Source organism: Eutrigla gurnardus, assembly GCF_963514095.1.
Source record: "Eutrigla gurnardus genome assembly, chromosome: 5".
Classification (NCBI taxonomy): domain Eukaryota; kingdom Metazoa; phylum Chordata; class Actinopteri; order Perciformes; family Triglidae; genus Eutrigla; species Eutrigla gurnardus.
In genome coordinates, this window is record NC_139919.1 from 2,683,364 (window position 1) to 2,706,466 (window position 23,103).

The 23,103-nt window shown below is 46.1% G+C and overlaps 1 protein-coding gene across 1 annotated transcript; it reads left to right on the forward strand.

Annotated features, from left to right (window-relative positions):
• Window positions 1-4,344: 4,344 nt before the first annotated feature.
• On the forward strand, window positions 4,345-5,388 carry LOC311013287 (putative nuclease HARBI1; the record flags this gene model as incomplete). The annotated part of the gene is made up of 1 exon (XM_084009339.1): window positions 4,345-5,388. One exon carries the CDS (start codon window positions 4,345-4,347, stop codon window positions 5,386-5,388), a length of 1,044 nt encoding a protein of 347 aa, XP_083865465.1.
• Between the last annotated feature and the right edge of the window lie 17,715 nt (window positions 5,389-23,103).

The following is a 23,103-nucleotide window of genomic DNA, read 5'->3' on the forward strand; positions in this document are numbered from 1 at the left end:
AACAAGATAAGAATTACATCAGAATTAAATGAAATATTGGGCACATTTCAGTATGCAACCAATTATGTGCAGAGTTATGTTCACCCATCCAGTACCTGGGAAGTCGGGCCTCATGCCCTCAGAGCTGGGTGAAAACCGCTTGGAGCTCACAGCAACACCGGGCAGCACACGGCTCCACGGATCCACACATGCGGACCCTGGCGGACGGTAAACACGCGCCGCCTGGAATCCTGCCCGTAAATAGGCAATCGAGCCCGGCCGAAAAGTGGGTCTTCATGCCCTCAATGCTGTGTGAAAAGCGCTTGAAGCTCACAACAGCACCGGCCAGCACACGGCCACACTTATGCGGCGTTCACACCGGACGCGATAGACGCGAATACAATCGTGTGAGACGCGCGCCGCTTGATCATTTTGGATTAGTCGCTTCATTCGCGCATGACGCTCATTTTTGAACCGGTGCTGCTCTAGCGGGGGAAACGAGGGGAGCCGGCGGGTCACGTCGGCGGACCCTCGTCGGCGGACCCTCGTCCTCCGCCTCGGGGTACCCGATGCCAGAGTCCGTGAGTCCGTGAGTCCATGAGCCTCTAAACTCTAGCACGCCGCTCGGAATCCTGCCCGTAAATAGGCAATCAGACCGGGCAGCAGGCGCCCCCCGCGGATCCGCTCCGGAGAACCATAAACCCTTAGACGCACCCACAGGAGTCTAAAAAAACCCGTAGACCCAAAATATCGATATTTGCCGTCAGTGTATCGATTTATTTATTGCGACAGAGAGCACAACAATATATTGCAATATCGATTTTTTTTCCCACCCCTAATTTCAACACAGATCCTGATCCTGAAGATCAGGATTCAGCTTTGGTAATCCAATCCTCCCTTGAATCCAGATAAAAGGCTGGATTTGGGTATTTCAAAACGTAAGGCAGAGATCCGGATCAGCTTGATACCAAAATTTCAGGATCATTTGGATCCCACCTCAGAGGTGGATTTGACTTGGATTGACAATGTCTCAGCTCCGCTTCTCCTAGATATTGCTACTCAAGATGTTCATTACACTTAATCTAATTTGTCAGTGCATTACTTGAAACAAATTGGAGTAATTTAAGAACATTTAAGGTGTTGCAAATTAGTTTGGCTATATTTCCTGAAACTGCTAAAAATAAGAGTGACAAATACAGACCTATTTCTCACGGTCTAGTGAGAAACATTTTAACATATGTACCAAAGCACACAACATACATTTAGTCAGACAAAGACGGGAATGCAGGGTCCAAACAAACTTTAATCAATTATAACAAAACAAAGACATCTCAAATAATGTGCCCACTAACTAAAACTGGACCTAAATAAGCTCAGAGGTGAGACGTTTTTCCAGCAGCTTTATCTTCAGCTCGGCTTGTCTTTGCTGAAGCAGCGTTAGTTTGATTTGTTCATTGGCAAGTTCAAATTGTTTGACCGCCCTCTCGGTCTCCATTTTGAGGAGCTTCTCATAAGCGTCCTCACTACTGGCATGCCTCTTCCGTCTTTCTGGCTCTGGAACGCGAACCTCTTGACGAGGATCAGGTGGCGTAATGCTGGTGCTCGTTGATGGTTCACCCTCTGGAGCCTCCACAGGTGTGAGGAACACAGACTCACTTGACAGGTTGAGTGGCTCATCAGCTGGCTCCCCAACACTGGCTGGCAAAATCCCATGGAGGGCCTGGGAACTCTCCCCTCCAAAGATGTCGAGGACAGCCTCTGAGAATTCACCACCTAAGACATTTAGAATTAGACTTTTATTGTCATTGTACAAAAAAACAGCAGTGAGTTTTGAGAACGAAATGTCGTTTCTTGGCTTCCAGAATACCACAGAATTGGAAATTGTGAGGTGGCTTTAAATAAATCTGTAAGATTTACTGTATGAATATAAATATAATCTATATAACTAGTGCACATTTCCTATAAGACATGTAGTTCCGACATAAAATGAGTACATTTAACACATGGGACATAAAAAAAAATTGTACTACTCAATTTACTCATTTCACTGTGTGCACATAAATCTAGAAAACAGGTCTCACCTTTGAAGGGCTTGTTCCCAGTTTGGGGGTTCTTTGCTTCTGCCTGGTCCTTGGTGGCTTTTTGTTTTAAGTTCTTCCTCCGAAGTTTTACTTGGTCCACCGTCCTTAGTTGGCCACTGCCAGTGGCATTTACTTCTTCTGTTATGGCAGCCCAAACTTCCGCTTTAATTTTTGCAGACACATTGATCTGGCCAAGGGTGCTGAAAGTGCCAAACAAGGTGTGATAGTTTAGTCGCACCCCCTCCAGTAATACATGGGTTTCAGCAGCCGTGAAATTCAACCCCTTACTCCTTTGGGCCCCCATGTTGTCTGTAGATTCTTCTTCTTCTGTTGGATTTGATTGGCGGCTGGCATCCAGTTTACAGGTGCATTGCCGCCACCTACCGGACTGGAGTGTGGTACATTCGATGTGCAGTTAGGATAGATGACAAAAGGAAAGAAAGAAAGAAAAGAAAAAGGGAAAAAAAAAAAAAAAAAAAAAAAATATATATATATATATATATATATATATATATATATATATATATATATATATATTTATATTTATATATATATATACACACCTATATATATACATATTAATAGTAATAATATACATAAATGAATGTTTAAACCCTATCCATTAATCCTGTTTCCCTCAAGTAGTTGCTCACATACCTGCTAATGCTTTCTGATCTTTGCAACATGTTCCCTACCGTGAAGCTCACCTTTTCCCTATGCATTGCTGCTTTTAGTTCTTTCCTCTCTCTCTCATAACCCTTGCATTCCATGAGAACGTGTTGCACACATTCAGGTTGATCACACATTCTGCATTCACCAGTAGGATGTTTGCCGATTTGGTGTAGCGTGCTGTTAAGCGCCGTGTGTCCTAATCTGAGGCGGGTAATGACCACCTCCTCCTTCCTGCTCCTGCCCACCATTCCTCCTTTCCCCACCTGTTTTTGTATATTGTAGAAGTGTCTTCCGGTCTCATTTGTATCCCAGTAATCCTGCCAAACTTTTCGCATTTGTGATTTAATGATTGTCTTTCCTTCTGCTTTCCCTAGTGGGATGTTGATGTTTACTGCTTGTGACCTCAGTGCTTGTTTTGCAAGTATGTCTGCATCCTCATTGCCGTCAACGCCTGCATGAGCAGGAACCCACAGAAATCTGACCGTTCTCCCCCTATTGTGAAAGCTGTATAACTTTTGGTGGATCTCCATGATCAGATCTTGCCTGCATGACTTCATGGTCTTAATACTGTTGAGGGCTGCCCAGCTATCTGATGCTATGAGTGCTTTGGCCCTGTTGTTTCCCCCTAACCATCTCAGTGCAAGCGTGATAGCCAGGAGTTCAACTGTATATATACTGATGCGTTGTCTGTTGCTCGCTCCTTAATTGCCACTTTATATTCCGGAATGTAGACCGCAGCTCCGGTACGCCCAGTTTCTGGCTCTTTTGATCCGTCTGTAAATATTGCTATTGTATTTGCATAATTCTGTTCGATATACTTTTGAACCACGACTCCAGTAACTCCTTGCTTTGACTTATTTTTGATCTTCTGTTGGATATTAAAGTCCACTGATGGCATCGGGAACAGCCAGGGAGGAATTTCTGGTAATGAAACATTAGGAGTATACTGCATGTTGCACAAGCCAACACTTTCTGCCTTAGCATTTCCAACCCAGCCTAAGCTCCAGAAATTCGACTTATCATGCTCTGAGCAGTCCTCTAATATAGCCTTTGCTGGGTGAGATCTTTTATGGCCCTGCAGGTGAACCCAGTATGCCAACATGAGCTTTACCCTTCTTATTCTTAATGGCTCTTCCCCCATCTCAACCTGCAGAGCTGCAACTGGGGAGGTCTTAAATGCCCCACTACATACCCTGAGTCCTTTAGCCTGCTCCACATCCAGCTTCTTAAGGTGACTTTGTGCTGCTGACATATACGCAACACTCCCATAGTCTAATCTGGTTCTCATCATGGTTTGGTATATGTTTAATAGAGATTTCCTGGTTGCACCCCAATCACGACCTGACAGGCATCTCAAAAGGTTATTAACATTTTTACATTTGTCTTTTGTCCTCTCAATGTGTTCTCTCCAGGTGAGCTTTTCATCAAACAGGACACCCAAAAAACGAATGACTTTGACTTGGTCTGTAGATTGGTCAACCAGTCACTCTTTTATACCATGCCAGCGAAATTACAGTCAGGTGTGAGAGTATCCCAGGTTAAGTGGGAGGGGCTTAAATTGGGTTTTCTGAGCAAGAACGGTTTCCTTTAGCCTGAGGAGGAGAGACAGACAATGACTTCAATTGTACACAGACACCGACATCAAAGGAGAAGATATAAGCCACGACACTATGCTGAACGCCCCAACCTGCTTGAGAATTACTCCAATGATGAGCTTTATGCACGATACAGATTTGGGCGAGATGATATTGCTTTCATCTGCAATATTCTTCATCCTCACCTTGAACGTGCCACTCTGAGGAGCCATGCCTTGACTGTGGAGGAGCAAGTGCTCATAGCTCTACGCTTCTATGCATGTGGTTCCTTCTTTGAAGTCATCGGGGATGGACTGGCGGTGAAAAAGGCAACAGTGGGCCATGTGATGCACTCGGTGTCATCTGACCTTACGAGTCTTCTGGGTCAATTCGTGAAATGGCCTGAAAATGAAGAAATGGCAAGGACCAAGAGGAGGTTTTTCTTATTGGGGGGGATGCCCAATACTATTGGTGTTATTGACTGTACGCATGTGCATATCCAGGCACCTCATGCCAGGGAATGGGAGTATGTCAACAGAAAGGGCCGGCACAGCATTAATGTGCAGCTTGTGGGAAATGCTGACCTCGTTATCACCAACTGCGTTGTGAGATGGCCTGGGTCTGTACACGATGCCCGTATTTTGAGAGCAAGCCACCTCTTCCAAAGGTTCCAGCAGACCGCCCCAGATGGCATTCTCCTCTGTGACAGCGGTCACCCCCTTCTACCCTGGCTGATGACCCCTTTTGCTACTGTCACCAATGACTCCCAGCAGAGGTACAACACTGTCCATGCCACAACAAGAGGGACAATTGAGCGCCTGAATGGTGTGATAAAACGCAGATTTGCCTGCCTGAACTATCTCCGTGTGGAGCCACAGAAAGCCTGTCGCATCATCTGTGCCTGCATTGTGCTCCACAACATAGCACAAACGAGAAGAGTGCCACTTCAGGAGGCTCCCATCGATGGACCTCTTCCCTACGCAGAAATCCCTGACCTGCTGCCTCCACCACCACCACAGCCTGATGGACCTGCTGGAAGAGCCATACGCAATACAGTGGTTAACCTTTATTTTTCCAATTAAATGGTTAAACAATGTGATGGGTGTTCTTGCATTTTTTTTAAGTGTCAGTTTATATCATGCTGCACATTGTTAAATCAGAAGCATGAAAATTGAAAGTGCTTCAAAGACTAATTTGACTTAATTCAAAACCTTAAAAATGCACTTTTAAAATGTTTGGAACTTTCCTCAATGGGATTTTAAAACATGCAGCAATGTATTTGGTAAGTGTTTGTGTACAAACTGATTATTTCACTTAACCAAATCAGATGCTATTTTGCTTTAAATTACCACAATTATGTTTAGTGAGAGCCTTCTACATAAAGGGAGACAAATTAGGATGGAAAAATGTATCTAATTGTGTCACTGATCAAGCTATAATACATGAAAATAATGCAACTACAATTTCAAACAAAATCCAACAACTTATCACTGCAATTGAAGCATTTCCAAGGATTTCCAGCATCATACAGACCCTGTCCTTAATAGCTGAGTGGGCTCTGAAAGTAGAAGAAAGGGAAGGAGTATGAGTAATATCTTTGTCTTCATTTGGACTCCACAATACTCACAGAAATTGTGTGCATGATGACAACAGCATGATTTTCCCAGCATTACTGTAGCATTCTGACACTTCTGAATGAACTGCATAGTTCATACACAACACACATAGTGTGTGGTCTGTACACATGTAGCCTATTTTCAGTCTGCTGTGTTGCCAATGACGTAACGCTAATAAACTCTGAACAGGTTGATGTTAGTTTAAACAGTTATGGTATAATGTACGTCAGATTAATTACCTTGTAAATCAAACCACGGACCGCAAAATTCGTAAACAAAGCCAGTGACCGCTAGCCCGCTAGCTGCTTTACACGCAAGTCAATGGAGCAGAGTTAGCTACCGTTAGCATGGCCGCGGCTCAATTAGAGATCGCTACAGCCTGGTTTTCAGTACGTGACAATTCATATAGTTAGCTAGCACGATATGTTGGTTGGCGTTCATATGGTCCTTAAACCGCTAAACATTAGACGACGGTAAACTTACATTTTTGACGTGAAAGTCGCGCTCCCAGCTGCTCCTTCCGTGAAGTAGTCCGCCATGTTTCAGATCCGGAGGCGGAGACTTGAGACTTGGTAATCCGTATCCAGCCAGGTCGGGATCACGGTGATCCACCCGGCCAGTGTTTTGAAATACTCAGATAAAGTCAGCAGGATCACCTTGATGAGAAAAGGAGGATTTCATTATCCGGATTATTCTGATCCGGATTACAAGTTTTGAAATACTGGGCCCTGGAGAGCTGTCGAGACAACAACCTGATCCTCAAGCTTCAAATACCTCGGTGTCCACATCAGCCAGGACGCAACCTGGTCCGTCAACACCGCAGCGATGGCCAAGAAAGGACTCCAGAGGCTCCACTTCCTGAGGTGTCTGAAGAAAGCATGACTTCCATGACAGCTGCTGGTGAACTTCTACAGGTCAGCCATTGAGTCTGTCATCACCTACTGTATCGCAGTATCGTACTCTGGCTGCACCCTAGAAAACAAGAACTCTCTCCAGTGCATCATCAGGACTGCAGAGAGGATCACTCGGAAGGCAACAGCCATTACCCGTGACACCACACACTCTGGACACGCCCTGTTCACCCCCCTGCCATCTGGCAAGCACTACAGGGTGCTGTATGCACAAACGACCAGACTCCAAGCAGCTTCTACCACAGAGCTGTCTCACTATTGAACGCGCAGAAGTGCCCCCCCACACTGTCACACCGACCTTTAGGCCATGTTTACACAAAACGGGTTTTTCGGTTCTCAAGCGTCACATTATGCGCCAGAAAATACTTAACGTCATGTGAGCGCCCTATGTTGAAGTTGCTCGTGTTATTCTCCCTGTTTTGTTGTTCTCCCTACACTGCCGCCCATAGGTTTGGCATAGTTATGGCGCTTGACGGCGTATTTATGCGGGTTGATGTAAATGACGACTTTTTTGAATATTATTATATTATTATCTTATTGTATACTCCTTGTAAAATTTGTATGTTGGTTAGTATGTATATTTTGTATATTTGGGTTTCATATTTTATACTTTGGGTTTAGCATTTGTATCTGTATACTTCTCTCACTGATGTTATGCATGTCAAGCCTGGGCTAGGAAGGAGGACTCAGGAGCAGAATTGGAACAATTAGATCAGGCTTTTATTGAGAGCTTGGTTCCTTCACTTGACTTCTTAAGTAGAGTGATAAACAAATTACTCAAACTACTCTGGCTAGGAAAATCCATCCATCGTCTACCGCTTTCCTGTATTTAGGGTCGCGGGTGGGCTGAAACCGAGCCCAGCTGTCATTGGGCGTAGGCAGGGTACACCCTGGACAGGACGCCAGTTTTATCACAGGGCCGACGTGTAGAAACAAACAACCATTCACGCTCACAATCACACCTACGGGCATTTAGAGTCATCAATGAACCTATCCCCATCCTGCATGTGTTTGGACTATGGGAGGAAGCCAAAGAACCCGGAGAGAACCCACGCTTACACAGGGAGAACATGCAAATTCCTGCTGTGAGGCAACAGTGCTACCAACTACACCACCGTGCAGCCCAGGCTAGGGGAGAAAAAAAAATCGCTCCAATCAGAGGAAGAAGAAAAAGGCTATAAACACAAATTACTCAACTGACAATAAATGAAGAAAAGAGGCACTTCACCGGAGGCAAACAATTGGCTATGAACTAAGGCTTAAACTACACTGGCAAAATTACAAACAAAAGGTCACTCACTTAGGAGGATCACAAAATAAATACAAACTTGGAATGGTGGCATGGACAAGGTTGGAAACAAGCACTGGGGTGCGGAGCGAACAACACTTTGGCACATGACAAGGGGACCATAAGACACATGAGGATAATGGGAAACAGGTGGAAACAATCACAAATCAGGGACGACGTCACCGGTGACACATCAGGAAGGGCAAGTGACCTGAAATGAGAGGAGTTACTTTTCAAAATAAAACAGGAAGTTCACGAGACAAAACCCAGGACAAGACACCCCTCACTGTGGCGTGACAATGCATCTACAGGCTTGCTCCAACAGTATTTCATTGTACTTGTACAATGACAATGAAGATATCTTTCTCATCTTATATTTCAGCCACCTCCTTGCAGAGGGGTTCTGGCACCTATCTGTGAACACCCCAATCTGATTGGGTCACCTGGATTTGAACTCACGAGTTGCGATTGGCTGAGCTGAAACTCTTGAGTCTCCCTCTCTTTATCTGCGATGAGCATCTCCTTCTTCCAGCCCCTTGCCACCTGGAAGGTTGGCCTCTGCCACAAAGTCTGCTTTGGCCTGCAAGCAACTACTACTGAGGCCCAGTTCATCCAGGTCTCATCTTGAAGCCTTCTACCAAGACATCATTTCTAGCCAAAATATGAGGACTCACTAGAAATCCTTCACATCCATGTGTAACGACCCTTATTTGTGCAGATTCCAGTGATGAAGGCAGAGACACAGGGATTCCTGACAGTGGCTTTTATTGTCTGCAATTCACAAACAAGCAAACATACAACCAATGAGGTCCACAATCGTGACTGCAAAAACGGGTCTGAAATAACAAAATAAAAATCAGGACAATACTCTCCATAACGCATAGCGCAGCGTGGTTGCCGCCAAAATATGCTTTATCGCGGTTTAAACCTTCCATTTTTTATCATTACATTCCAAGAGCATCAATTAGTGCAACTTATATTGTCAGGTTTCGGGCAAGGAGGGAGGACTCAGATGCAGAGGCAGGGGCAGTATGAACAGGCCAACCAAAGATCAAGGAAAAAACAGGCTAACATATATACATTTATATCCAACCAATAGTTTGCAAAGAAAACAGAAGGACACCATCCCTTTTCTTCATAAGGACCAGCGAGGGATCAACCTTTCCTCAACATTCTGGGCAAAGCTTGGCAAATACATTTCTGACCATGAGCATAGAACTTGAACCGGTATTTTTAAAAATGCAAGAAAAGGAAAGTGGAACCTTTGTCATCCTTACTCAACAGATTTGCTCACACCAACACCTTAAACATAGATCATTGCTTTTCATGAAAGGTGGAAGCTGCTTGTTATATTGATGCTTTTGGTCATGAAATGTTTCCCTAAATGTTTACATGGAGTGCTTCTTCATAGCAATGTTATGCGTGTGTAAACAGCCAACAACATAATCTGTTGCATGAAGTGGGGAGTCTGAAATATGTTCAAACAAACAAAAACGCAACGTCACACAACCAGGGGTCCGTTTCACAAAGCAGGTTTAGTGAAAACCTTGAGTTAGTTAACCCTGAGATGAGGGAACTCTGGTTTTTCGGTTTCACAAAGCCAGTTCAGCATAAATCTGAGTCAGTTACCCGGGTAACATACTCCGTGAACCTAACCTGCTCGCTAGCAGGTTTGCTTCAACAAACCCTGAGTTTCTCCCTACATGTCTCCGCCTTTTTCCGGAATCTGAACCAACTCTGAAAAAAATGTGCCATCCTTTCATCGTCAACCTAATCGATATGGAAATAAAAGTGATTCTAGCAGCTTTGCGTTGGGAGACAATTTTGATTACCTTTCCTTCCAATCACATTAGATATTATCTAAACAATATTCTCCGACATTTTCAACATTTCATATCGCGGACATAATCCGCAACCAGATTCTTTGCGGAGGTAGTGTTTTTGCGAACGGGAGATTTATGAAATGTTTAAGTACATTTGTGTTGAAATATCTGCTTATATTTACTGTTTAATATGTGAAATATGATTAAAATCATATGCCTTAGTCAACGTATTTGCGCAATATTCTTATGCTTAATTTTCAACTGACGCCACTTTCTTTCTGTGCCTGGGGGGATTACACACAATGAAAATGATAATTCACCCAGTGCGCTACTTTGTGAACTACGGGAGTTGAACCCCTGTCACCTGCGCCGCTGGCGGTGTTGCTAACCATTACACCACAGTGTTGCTGTGCAAGTCTGAAAATAAAGACTTATTACCTTTAGATCAATAGACTGTTTCATTCAGTTATACACATTAGATCGGGCAGTAATTGTCTGCCACGCTAACTATCGCTACTTTGCTGCAGTTACGTTGCTCCTCTTTCTCAGGATGAGCTCGTTTTCTACATAAACACTCAGTAATATCTAATGACGCTCTCCCCGTTGCCATGGTGAATCGTAGTATCGGAGCTCCATTGATGATGGCTTTATAGAGTCGGCAGGCACGCGCGTAACTCAGAGTTTACATACTCAGAGTTGACTGAACTAATTGAAAACCGCTGTTCTGAAACTGAAAACTCAGAGTTACCCATCTCAGAGTTGGTCAACTCAGAGTTCAGCGTTAGCTTCAGTTTTTGTTGAACCTGCTTTGTGAAACAGGCCCCAGGCCTTTAATGACAGTGGTGAGGGTGATTTTCATAGACACAGGATCTTCCGACAGGCAATCTGAGAGGTAAAAGCGATGACATTGACCTGAGTCACTGTCGCCTTAATTTCATCTCCATGTGAGGGGACGGACAGACTCCAAAACCTTCAAGATTGTATCAAAGAACAGTTTGGGGCATGACCAGAACGTGGGTCAAATCACAAGGGGTCTGAGAACATCTATTGCATCTGTCATCTGCTCCAGCTATAGATCCTTGGTAAGCCTTGCTTTATTATAGTGATAATCCTATGATGTAATATTTTGAATCATACAAGCCTAAACCTAGAGAATTGAGGGGCTTTTTCCCCAAAATCATGTGACAGGATGATCTGCAAGTCATTCTCCCAGCTGGCCCTAATATTGTTAACAATAGATGGAGAATGAAGAATATAAAAATGGTGGCCCTTTGGAAGTGTTTTAGCCTGAAGAATTAGATCTATACTGCTTGGAGATGGGACTTGAGGAAATTGGGAGTGAGTCCTGGCAAAAGCATGTAACTGAAGGTATCTAAAAAAGTCTGAGCTATTCAAGTTTAAGTTTGTGCAGTTGTTAAAAGCTTACACTAACAACAATTTATATAAATATCTTTAATATATCGGAGGCCACTCCTATTAAAGCAACACTAAAGAGTATTTATTGCCTTAAAATAATGTTTCCAAAATAGTTTCAGTGGTTCATCACCTCAAAACCGGGTGAACGGCACTTCAGCATTCGCTCTGCAGCCGTCTATCGGCTGTAACCGCACTATGTAACTTTGCCTCGTCGGGTAGCGGTTTTGTAGTTCTAATGAGACTACGAATTTGACCTGCTTTACGGCAAGCGTTACAAAAGCCGGTAGGTGGAGGCTCTGCGTAGAGATCAGTGGGAGAACACCCGTGCGTGGAAGATACCTTGCAGCTAGGTAGTTTTTAAATTGGCGTCATGGCAGAGCCTGCAAAGAAAAGGAGGAGTATAATGTCTGATGAGGCGAAGAAAAGAAAACGGGAGCATGACAAAGAAAGAGCTCGTATGAGAGTGAATATCCGACTGGCTCACACTCGTTGGCGAGAGCTGAAGGAGGCTAAAAAAATGCAAGACGGATGGTGACTCGGCTTTGTTGCTGCTGGACTTGTAAATAATACCGGTAATAATTTTTTTTCCAACAGTGTGCATCTGTGTACAATACATTGTCGATTATTTTATTGGCTCATGTTAGCTAAGGCATTAGCTATTGTGCTAATATATATGTAACTATCGCTATGGCTCATGTTGGCTAATCTAAGCTAAGGCGTTAGCTACTCTACCTTGTCACTGGACATCGTTCAAATTGTTCATCGTTTCCAGAGCCGGTTCTGCATACAAACAAATAACGTGTGTGCGACGGTAGGCTGCGGTAGGCTAAATTATTTACGACGGCAGTAATGGACAATTCCCTTCCAACCTGTAGGGGGACCGAAGAGGAAAAGTTCTTAAAGGAGAAATCCGGTCATTTTTGACCCCATGTCCGTTGTCCTCAGGGTCATCCCGACTTATTAGAAGCAAAAAACCCGACAAAAATTGACGTTGCCTAGCCCGAGATCTGTACCTGCCTGGCAGCCTTCCAGACTCGCTACAATGCTAACCCATTGGGGCACCGTTGTATCTGCTTTCCTGGGCCACAGAAAACAATTCCAAGACCTATGCAACACAGGTTGTGTCCGTACGACACCACGGCGCTCGTTTAGCACAAATAGTGTGGCAAAACGACATAAATGTGTGTTTTAGCATGAAGTTACTCACCTCAAATCACCCCGTAGAGTAGACATTAGCAGTAGATAGCCGAGCGCCTGTCGTCCCTCCCAGTCACCGCAGAAACGAAGACGTTTTCCTCGTAGTTTTGATTTTGTATCCATAAAGAAACGACCGAGCAGTGCAGTCGTCCTGTCCGTAATAAATCCATGAAGCTGTTACGTCCATATGTATGACTGTTACAACATAGCAACATAGCTTCAGCTAGTAACGTTCCGGGCGCTCGTCCGTCCCACTCACCGCAGAAACATAGCAACGATAGCTTACAGCTAAACAGTAGCCGGGAGCCAAAACAATGGAAGACTCGCGCAAGTTCCCGTCTCCCGACGTCCTCACTCTGGAGCTGTTTTCAAGCCACTAGTGACAAACTTCTTTCCATCGAGTAGTGCCGTCATGTCTCTATGACAGTGTAACTGGCGCTAGCCTACATAGTAAGATTGCTTAGCCTTTGTGACAGTTGAAGCTGCTACAGCGACAACAAATCTCACGCAGTCTCAGTAGGCTAGTTGTGTTGACGGCATGAGTGGGAGTCGCGTGTAGCGTGTAGCATGTAGCGTGTCGCGCGTGCAGACTGCAGTCTCTCATCAACAGAGTGAGAACAAAGTGACCCTCGCGCGACTGTCCAAGATGTTTCACTGTAGGCTACTGGCTTGAAAACAGCTCCAGAGTGAGGACGGCAGACGGGAACTTGCGCGAGACTTGCATTGTTTTGGCTCCCGGCTACTGTTTAGCTGTAAGCTATCGTTGCTATGTTGTAACATAGTCATACATATGGACATAAGGGCTTCATGGATTTATTACGGACATGAGGACTGCGCAGCTTGTGCTACTGCCGCCGCCACGCCCACCGGACACACACAGGGAAGGAGCTGGTGAGGGAGGAAAAGGAGGGGGGGAAACAGACAGGGAAAACACACACAACCAGTCTGCCACAGCAGAACCGTGACAGTACCCCCCCCCCCCCCCTAACGGGTGCCTCCGGGCACCCTACCAGGCTTGTCTGGAAACTGTCGGTAAAAGTCACTGAGCAGGGTGTCGTCCATAATAAATGAGCGAGAAACCCAGGAGCGCTCTTCGGGACCATAACCCTCCCAGTCCACCAGGTACTGGAACCCCCTGCCCCGGCGGCGAACATCCAATAGACGATGAACAGAATAGACAGGATGACCATCCAGAAGCCGGAGGGCTCAACGGGCTGGAGGAAACCGGCTTAAGCAGGGACACATGAAACGAAGGATGCACCTTTAGAGAAGATGGGAGCTTGAGGCGAGCAACCGCAGGGTTAATCATTTTAATGATGTCAAAGGGGCCGATGTACCTGGGTGCTAGCTTGCGAGAGTCCGTCTGGAGGGGAAGATCCTTGGACGAGAGCCAGACTCTTTGACCCGGAACGTAGGTAGGTGCCGGTCGGCGGTGCCTGTCCGCAAGGCGCTGGTTCTGCGCCGTCGTGCGGAGGAGGGCAGCACGGGCCGCCCGCCACACCTGGCGACACCGTCTCAAGTGATCCTGGACGGACAGGACCGCCACCTCACGCTCCTGCTCGGGAAACAAGGGGGGCTGAAAACCGTTTGCAGCCATGAACGGCGACTAACCTGTGGCGGAGCTGACGAGTGTGTTATGCGCGTACTCCACCCAGGGGAGATGAGAGGACCAAGAGGCAGGTTGTCTGGCGGAAACACAGCGCAGGGCAGCCTCCAGATCCTGATTCGCCCGCTCCGTCTGTCCGTTAGATTGAGGGTGATAGCCTGATGTGAGGCTCACCGATGCTCCGATGGCTGAGCAGAAAGCCTTCCAGACCTGGGAGATGAATTGTGGGCCCCGGTCTGACACAATGTCCAGGGGGAGACCATGGAGTTTAAACACATTCAGGACCAGGTGGTTAGCGGTCTCCAAGGCTGAGGGGAGTTTGGGTAGGGGAACATAATGGACAGCCTTAGAGAAACGGTCCACAATAGTAAGAATGACAGTGTTACCCTCAGAGGGAGGCAGTCCCGAGACGAAGTCCACGGCAATGTGTGACCAGGGTCGGTGAGGAACAGGGAGTGGTCGCAGTAAGCCGGCTGGAGCACGATGAGAGGCTTTACTGCGGGAACAGACGGAGCATGCAGAGACAAACTCCTTAGTGTCAACATATAGCGTGGGCCACCAAAACCGCTGACGGACGAGAGATAACGTTCTCAAAAAACCAGGATGACACGCCAGCTTGGACGAATGTCCCCATTGGAGGACCCGGGACCTGGAGGGATCCGGGACAAACATCCTGTTGGGCGGACAGCCGTCTGGGGGAGGATGGATGCGCTGTGCCGCTCTGACGGAGCGCTCAATGTCCCATCTGGCAGCAGTCACAACACACTGTGAGGGAATGATGGACTCGTCAGCGCCCTGCTCGTCGGAGGGGGAAAACTGGCGAGAGAGAGCGTCGGGCTTAGTATTCCTGGAGCCCGGGCGGTAGGTGAGGGTGAAACGGAATCGTCCCAGAAACAACGCCCAGCGAGCCTGGCGCGAGTTTAACCGCTTAGCCGAGCGAAGATAGGTGATGTTGCGATGATCGGTCCAGATGAGGAAAGGAACAGCCGCTCCCTCCAGCCAGTGCCTCCATTCCTGGAGCGCTAGGACGACGGCCAGCAGTTCCCGATTCCCCACATCGTAATTACATTCAGCTTGAGAGAGGCGACGGGAGAAAAAGGCGCAGGGATGAAGCTTTTGGTCCAGGGAAGATCGCTGCGACAGCACTGCTCCAAACCCTGGAGTCCGAGGCATCCACCTCTACGACGTACTGGAGGCCCGGATCCGGGTGGACCAGCACCGGAGCCGTGGAGAACAGCTCCTTCAAATGGGCAAACGCCGCCTCCGCTTCGAGTGTCCAGCAGTAAGGGAGCTTGGTGGAGGTGAGCCGAGTGAGTGGAGCAGCCTCCCGGCTGTAGTTCCGAATGAAGCGGCGGTAGAAGTTTGCAAATCCCAGGAAGCGCTGGAGCTGTTTCCGGCTCTCGGGAACAGGCCAGTCGGTCACCCCCTGCACCTTGGAAGGATCTGCCCTCAGCTGCCCCTGCTCGACCACAAAGCCCAGGAACTCCACGGAGGTTGAGTGGAAGAGGCATTTCTCCGCCTTGACAAACAGTTTATTCTCCAAAAGTCTTTGCAAAACGGCCCGGACATGCTGAATGTGCTCCTGCAGGGAGCGGGAAAAAATCTGAATATCGTCAATATAGACAAAAACAAAACGATTCAGCATGTCGCGGAGAACGTCATTCACCAGCGCCTGAAACACTGCTGGGGCGTTGGTAAGTCCAAAAGGCATAACCAAATACTCGAAATGTCCCAGGGGAGTATTAAATGCCGTCTTCCACTCATCATTCTCTCGTATGCGTAGCAGGTGATAAGCACTACGTAAATCCAGCTGGAAGATCCTGGTGAAGATTGTGGCCTGGTGAAGGGGGGCCAAAAGCAGAGTCAATGAGGGGTAAAGGATACTTGTTTTTAATAGTAATGTCATTCAAACCTCTGTAGTCAATGCAGGGGCGGAGCGATCCATCCTTCTTTCCCACGAAGAAGAAACCTGCTCCCACAGGCGATGAAGAGGGACGGATGAGTCCTGCGGCGAGAGAGTCCCGAATGTAAACCTCCATGGCCCCCCGCTCCGGCCGGGAAAGATTGTAGAGACGACTGGACGGAAGTGTGGCACCGGAAAGTAAGTCTATTGCACAGTCATATGGACGGTGAGGTGGGAGGGACCGTGCACGGTCCTTGCTGAAAACCTCACCCAAGTCATGGTAGGGAGGAGGAACCGAGGTGAGGTCAGCAGGTGTCGGACAGGGAAGGGTTACTTGGGCGCCAGAGGGGGCAGCAGAGTGGAGGCAGTTGGAATGAGCCCCTGATCCTCGATGTAGACCAGTCAATTTGGGGATTGTGCAATCTCAACCATGGGAGGCCGAGAACTAGAGGCGACTGGGGTGAGGGGATTACAAATAACTGAATCCTCTCACTGTGGTTGCCGGACAGGAGAAGTGTCAGAGGGACAGTACGGTGCATTACCCTAGCCAACAGTCTGCCGTCGAGTGCGAAAACCTACAGGTACAGGAAGAGGGAGTGTGGGGATGTGAGCCTGATCCACCGTGTCCAAGTGGATAAAGTTGTCGTTGGAGCCCGAATCGATGAGCACTAACAGGGAGAGAGTTTGAAGAGACCAGGAGAGGGTGCTCTGAAGCTGGATACGAGAGGGGGAGGTGGTAGCGGTGGTGGTTCGGCTCATCAGCGCTCCCCTGCCGCGTGATGAGCCCCGGCTTTTGGTCGAAGGGGGCAGAGGAAGAGGACATGACCGGCCTCTCCACAATATAGGCAGAGCCCGTCCACAAGTCGGCGTTGGCGTTCAGCTGGGGTGAGATGCATCCGGCCAAGCTGCATTGGCTCCTCCGCCATCGGGGCTGGGGGGGAGTGAGTAGCAGCGGGACGGGAAGGCACAGCTGGGGGGTTTCTGGGCTGAGAGGAAGCAGGGAGGGACCTAAGGGATCGTTCCCTACGTCGCTCTCTAAGCCTATTATCTAACCGGATAGCTAAAGAAATTAATTCCTCTTGCGATGAAGTGTCATCACGGGCAGCCAACTGATCCTGGATGTTGTCGGCCAATCCCCGTAAAAACACTCTCTGAAGCGCAGCCTCATCCCACCCCGTCTCCGCAGCCAATATCCTGAAATTAACAGCGAAGTCGGCTACAGAACCTACTCCTTGCTTGAGAGCTAACAACCGATTAGAGACCTCCCTTCCCCGTACTGGTTGATCAAAAATCTTGAGTAGCTCGGCTGAAAATAGGCTAAAGGAGTGACAAAAAGGGGCCTGAGATTTAGAGGCAGCTACAGCCCACTGGGATGCCCTGTCAGCTAATAAACTCTTAACAAAAGCTATCTTAGCGCGATCAGTAGCATATGTGCTGGGCTGCTGGTCGAAAACTAGGGAACATTGATGTAGAAACTGCCCACACTGACCTAACTCCCCGGAATATCTTGCTGGAATGGGAATGAAAGGCTCACGAGTAGAAGGGGAAATATTCACCGGGGCAGGTCGAGAATCCGCTGGTAGCGGCAGGGGGTTAGCTCCTGAAGCGACGTCCGATAGCTGGCTACACACTTGGTCCAGGCGAGTGCCAAGATGAGTCACGCTGGTGGTCAGCCCAAGTAGTGCCTCCATAATCTCACGGAGAGCCTGCTCATGTTGGCCGACCATTATTCCCTGAGCCGAAAGGGCGTTGCGGAGGTGCTCGGTCTCTGCCGGATCCATTTGGCCAGATTATTCTGTCAGGTTTAAGTTTTCAGTGGACCCGAAGGCAGAGACCGGAGACTGAATGTCTGGGAGCAAAAGGTTTATTGCACAGAAGTGGTTGTTGGTTAGTGCAGGCGAGGAGGCCAGGCAGGCAGGCGAGCAGGAAAACTGAGTGGAGGCGCACCGGAGGTTCTCTGGAGGATAAGGCAGAAACAACAGGAATTAGAACGAGCAAAAAGTACAACAGAGTACGTAGATACTTCGATACGTGGTACAAGCGATCACCGTGATAGACGGAATAATCTGGCGCTGAAGTTGTGGAGAGACCGGGTAGATATAGTCGGGTGATGATGATGAGGGACAGGTGCGCCACTCTGCTACTGCCGCCACCACGCCCACTGGACACACACAGGGAAGGAGCTGGTGAGGGAGGAAAAGGAGGGGGGAAAACAGACAGGGAAAACACACACAACCAGTCTGCCACAGCAGAACCGTGACAGTTTTATCGTTTACAACGCTAGTACAAACTGCTGATATTAGCAAACAAGTGTCCCCTTATGAATCCTGTCTTCCAATATAACTGAATGCATGACAGACTCCATTCTGCAGGTCAGGGCCTTTGCGAGCATTTTGACCAGTGGCGGCTGGTGAATATTTCTTCTTTTTTGGGTAAATAAAAATGTAGTGACAGTAGTAGGAATACAAGAAAATGTGAAAAATGTGCAATTACTTATCATCACTAGTAGGGTATGCCTAAGCACAAATGAAGAAAATGTAATACTATCTATTCATATATTATCTATCTGATCTATTCATATTCAATCTATTCAATCAATACATTTTTACCCCTAAAAATCTATGTTTTTATAGTTACATTTTGCCCTTCTGTCCTTGAGACGTGCACATTTTACAATGACTCTTTGGTTGAAGTCTAGGATCTCCCTGACAACGTTCTTCTCCATAAAGAGCATGGCCAGTGCATTTAGGTGGTCTTGTGACATGGGGTTGCTGAGGAAGCACTTGATTCTTTTCAGCATTAAAAAAGCACAGCTCAGCAAAGTTGTCGTCATTGGGGTTGTGAATGAGGATCTTCAGCAGAGCCAGTCTCTGAGAAGGTACCCTGAAGATTGTTCCCTGTGAAGAGCTGCTACAAAGCCACAGCACCACTGCAGCTCCTGAACTCATCATTGCTGTAGTTGAGTGACAGTTCAGTTTTCAGCTTGCTCTTGTTCAGCATTGGGGAACCCTCCATGGTGGTGTTGAGTGCCGCCTCAGGGAACAGCCTGTCATGTGTGTCTCCTTCCAGCAGTGTAGCACTGATCAGGTGCTTGGTGATGGCAAACCTCTCTTCAGCATGGCTCAAAATATTGTCACAAACCTAAAACAAAAAGATAGATTATATCATACAGGACCAAGATTAAGGTGTGTTGCCCAATTTTCAGCATAATACCAGGGTTGCCAACTCTCACGCTCCTGGTGACACTCGCGCTTTCAGCATCAATCTCACGCTGTCACGCCAGGAGCGTGAGAGTTGGCAACCCTGTAATACATCTTATCATATAATTAAAACATTGTAAAAGACCTTCAAAGTTCAATTCAGCTTAACAAGTAAAGAGAAACGTAGTAGTGTGGATGTAGCCTTAGCTTCTATCTCACCTCTGTAGCTGCCCTCTGCAGGTCATCTGGTCCCAGTGTGCCCGGTTCTTAGCCACACTGTAACAAATTGCTGTAATTTCTTTTGTAATTTTAATAAAAGTTTTGTTTTGTTGCAGCTCTGACTGGTTTTATTTAACAGGTGAAGAAAATCTAATGCAATGTTGATGAATTTTGGAGTAACGGCAAGCTTGGTCCCATTCAAAATGCATATTTTATAAAGCTGCTAATGTGAACAACAAAAAATAACTGTAAAAACATTAACAACATATTGTATTGTGAAGTATTAACAGCTATTTACTGGCAACTTTAGTTGCCAGGTAACCTCTGTAATTTGAATAGAATACAAGATAATGTTGTAAACTAGATTATAATTAATAGTTGTTTTTCTAAAAAAAACAAACAAATTGCTGTAATTTATATACAACCAAAATCTGTAAAAGTTATCCTGTAATATATTGTAATCCTTTTTACAGTAATTAACAGCAATTTTACAATACTTTACTGGCAACTTTTTTGCCGGGTATTTACTGTAAATTCTACAGTCAATTTGTTAAAGTGTAGTTCAAAGGCACTGCACACTTACGTAGTTCAAAAGCACTGCATACTTAAAGGTTCAAAGACACTGCACACTTCTAGAGCAAACATTAAATAATACATCATGGAAAGGTGAATAAATCGCAACAATCAAGGTGCCAGGACAATAAAACCCCACACAAAGGATGGCACTAATTATACCACTCTTTTGGAGGAGAGAACAGTGGCTGCCCTGCTGACGTGTGTCACCAGTTCAGCCTACAAAACAATCAATACATTAAAAGAAATGGTACAGCCTTATTAAATTAGATAATATCCATATGCCAAGTCTCCTTTTTTCTTGATGTAAGATGTAGCACCTACGGGTAAAGTACATCAGATAGACTGAGACAGATAAAGTGCAGGTTGTCTACAATTATGATGAGAGAGAAATACAAAAGAAAGTTAAATAAACCAGACAAATGTAAAATGCAGACTGGTAATATAAAACACCATGTCAGGTGGATACACTATTAAAATTCCTACCATACTTAACTGCTACGAGATGAGCTGTACTCTGTGCAGTTAACTCCCATGGCACCAATAGAGACACTAAAAATGCAATCAGAGGTAAGTAGTCTAAACTCAACATAAAACACGAGTTGTATGGACCCAGATAATGTTTGTACCTCTTTTCTTCTCAAACACACAGCGGCGGCAACAGGAGCATGGACGAGGGTGAGCTACAAGAACAAACGTGGACTTGGAAAGTCCCGCGAGATCCTAGTCTCATATACTGTGTGGCTGCTGTTGCTAGGTTTCCCCACCTGGTGACCTGGGTCCTAGCGTCCCATATGTTACACACACACACACACATATATATATATTATCATTACTTGTTTTTATACTTTTCATTTTCATTGTATTACCACTGCCAGTTTAACCTGAGTGTATTATTATTGTCACCTATTTAAACCACCCTATGGTTGGTGGTGTTTGTTGTGATGTCTTTTTTGAGTGCATTGAGTCTGTGTACACCACATGAAATGTGCTTTACAAATAAATTGACTTGACTATGAACCCAATAAAAGATTGCTGGTACAATTTCCCTCAAAATTTTAAAATATCAATAATCAAATGTTAAATTGCTGCCGGCAGGTGAGGATCGCGATCGTGGGCTTGAGACAGCCAAAGTGGTGACAGCTGGTAGAACGGTGGTAGAGTCATCCTGAGGCACAAGGAAAGACACAAGTTACAAAAAAACACAGTCGAAACCTCACAAAAGCACTTGAGCAGTTTTGTCCAAAAGCTAAGACCATTAACACTGGTGGAACAATCCACCATCGTCTTGTAGCCTGTAGACTTGAAGCTGAAGCTTACAACGTGATGGATCACAGGTGGACCAGTTGAAGGGAGACCCCCCCCCCCCCCCCCCCCCACACACACACACACACACACACACACACACGGGGGACAGGAGGAAAACATGATATTTTGTTTCCCCCTCCCTTGTTCTTCTTTTACCAAAACGACAGGTTAGGGATCAATTTGCATATTTCACTTACTTGACACGTTGGTAATATCAGCTTTGTTAGACTTGCGCCAATAACGCTTGTTGAATTGAAGTAAATTAATGTAGAAGTGATGGATTATCAAACAAGTAGGATGGAGTGTGAATTATTTGAACTGATGGTGTTCTTTCCCTCTTACAAATGATCATGTTTACTTGGCCCTCAGAATTCAGCTCTGCTTGAGTGTGGGATTCATTCCAAATGAAGCAGCTCTGTGCCAGCTCAGAAGACAGGCTTCACATCTGTTATTGCATCTCTTCCCCACCTCTCATTTTTAGCATTTGACCTTTGCAAATCAAATTAAAGCAGAATGGAGGAGGGGAAGGGGATGTTTTGAATGCAGCCATTAATTCCACTGATGCATGCACAGTCATTTAAACGGCCGGCCCAGGAATCTATCCGTTTTGGCTCCAGTGATATGGGGGAATGAATGGCTCACTTGGCATTAGTTGATGCAGTGGTGCCAATGGGCAGTTAGAGTCCTGCAATGCAGGACAGACGGTTGAGACTAACACAGGACACAGCAGCCAAGAATGGGAGATAGGATGGCAAGAGAGCTGGGACTGGGAGGCTAATGGAGGCTGCAAGGCTCTGAGGGCTGAACAACGAGACAGAGATGTACAGCAGTACACCAAAACACATCACGGAGGGATGTACTGGAGTCAACATAAGCTTTCATTGATGGCTTGTAATAATAATAATTATTCATTTTATTTATGGGTGCCTTTCTAAACACTCAAGGTCACCGTACAAAATCAAACAAATAAAAACAATTCGTTTTTTATTATGCATAATAAAAAAATAAAACACAAGAACATAATATAGAATATGTCCTCTCCATGAGACCTGAAAAGAGGACGGACGACACAAATGCAAAAGAAGCCAATAGTAAGGAGGGAGCGATGTACTGGTCTAAAGGTCTTGACCACTAAACAACATGGAAAGATGAACCACTCACCTGTGACTGTTTCCAGGATACTGTTGACCAAGACCAGCATCTGGCAGTCTGTAGGAGGTAAATTGTTGTATAGTCTAAGCACAACAAAGAGTGGTGTGATTGAGGAAAGGAGGGGGGAGATAGGGGGTGGAGGTGGGGGTTTGGGGGGAGGGTGGGCTGGATGGAGAAGAGAGGTGTGGGAGGAGGCGGCCTCAGGCTGGGATTTACAGGAAGAACGCCAAGAAGAGTCCAGCCTTCACTTGACTTGTGTTTTTCTCCGCTCTCCACTTTGGCTGGCAGTGTTTCACTGCAGCAGAGCGAGTTTATGCAAACCCTTTGAGACTGGAAGAAATGTAGAATATCAAATATGAAAATTTACATACATTTGCTTTGAAATATGAGGAGAATAACCAACACAGAATCCGACAACACCCACACAACTGACAAAGACTGTTAAGCTCCATTTCTTTTAGTCGTTTTCAAAAGCAAACTGCCCTTTTAAGCTATATTACAGTATTTAAATGTTAATTGACTTAACAGATACTTTGTAATCAAAGGCTTTTTTGGGGAGAAATCCAGTAACAGATGGTGAAAAGA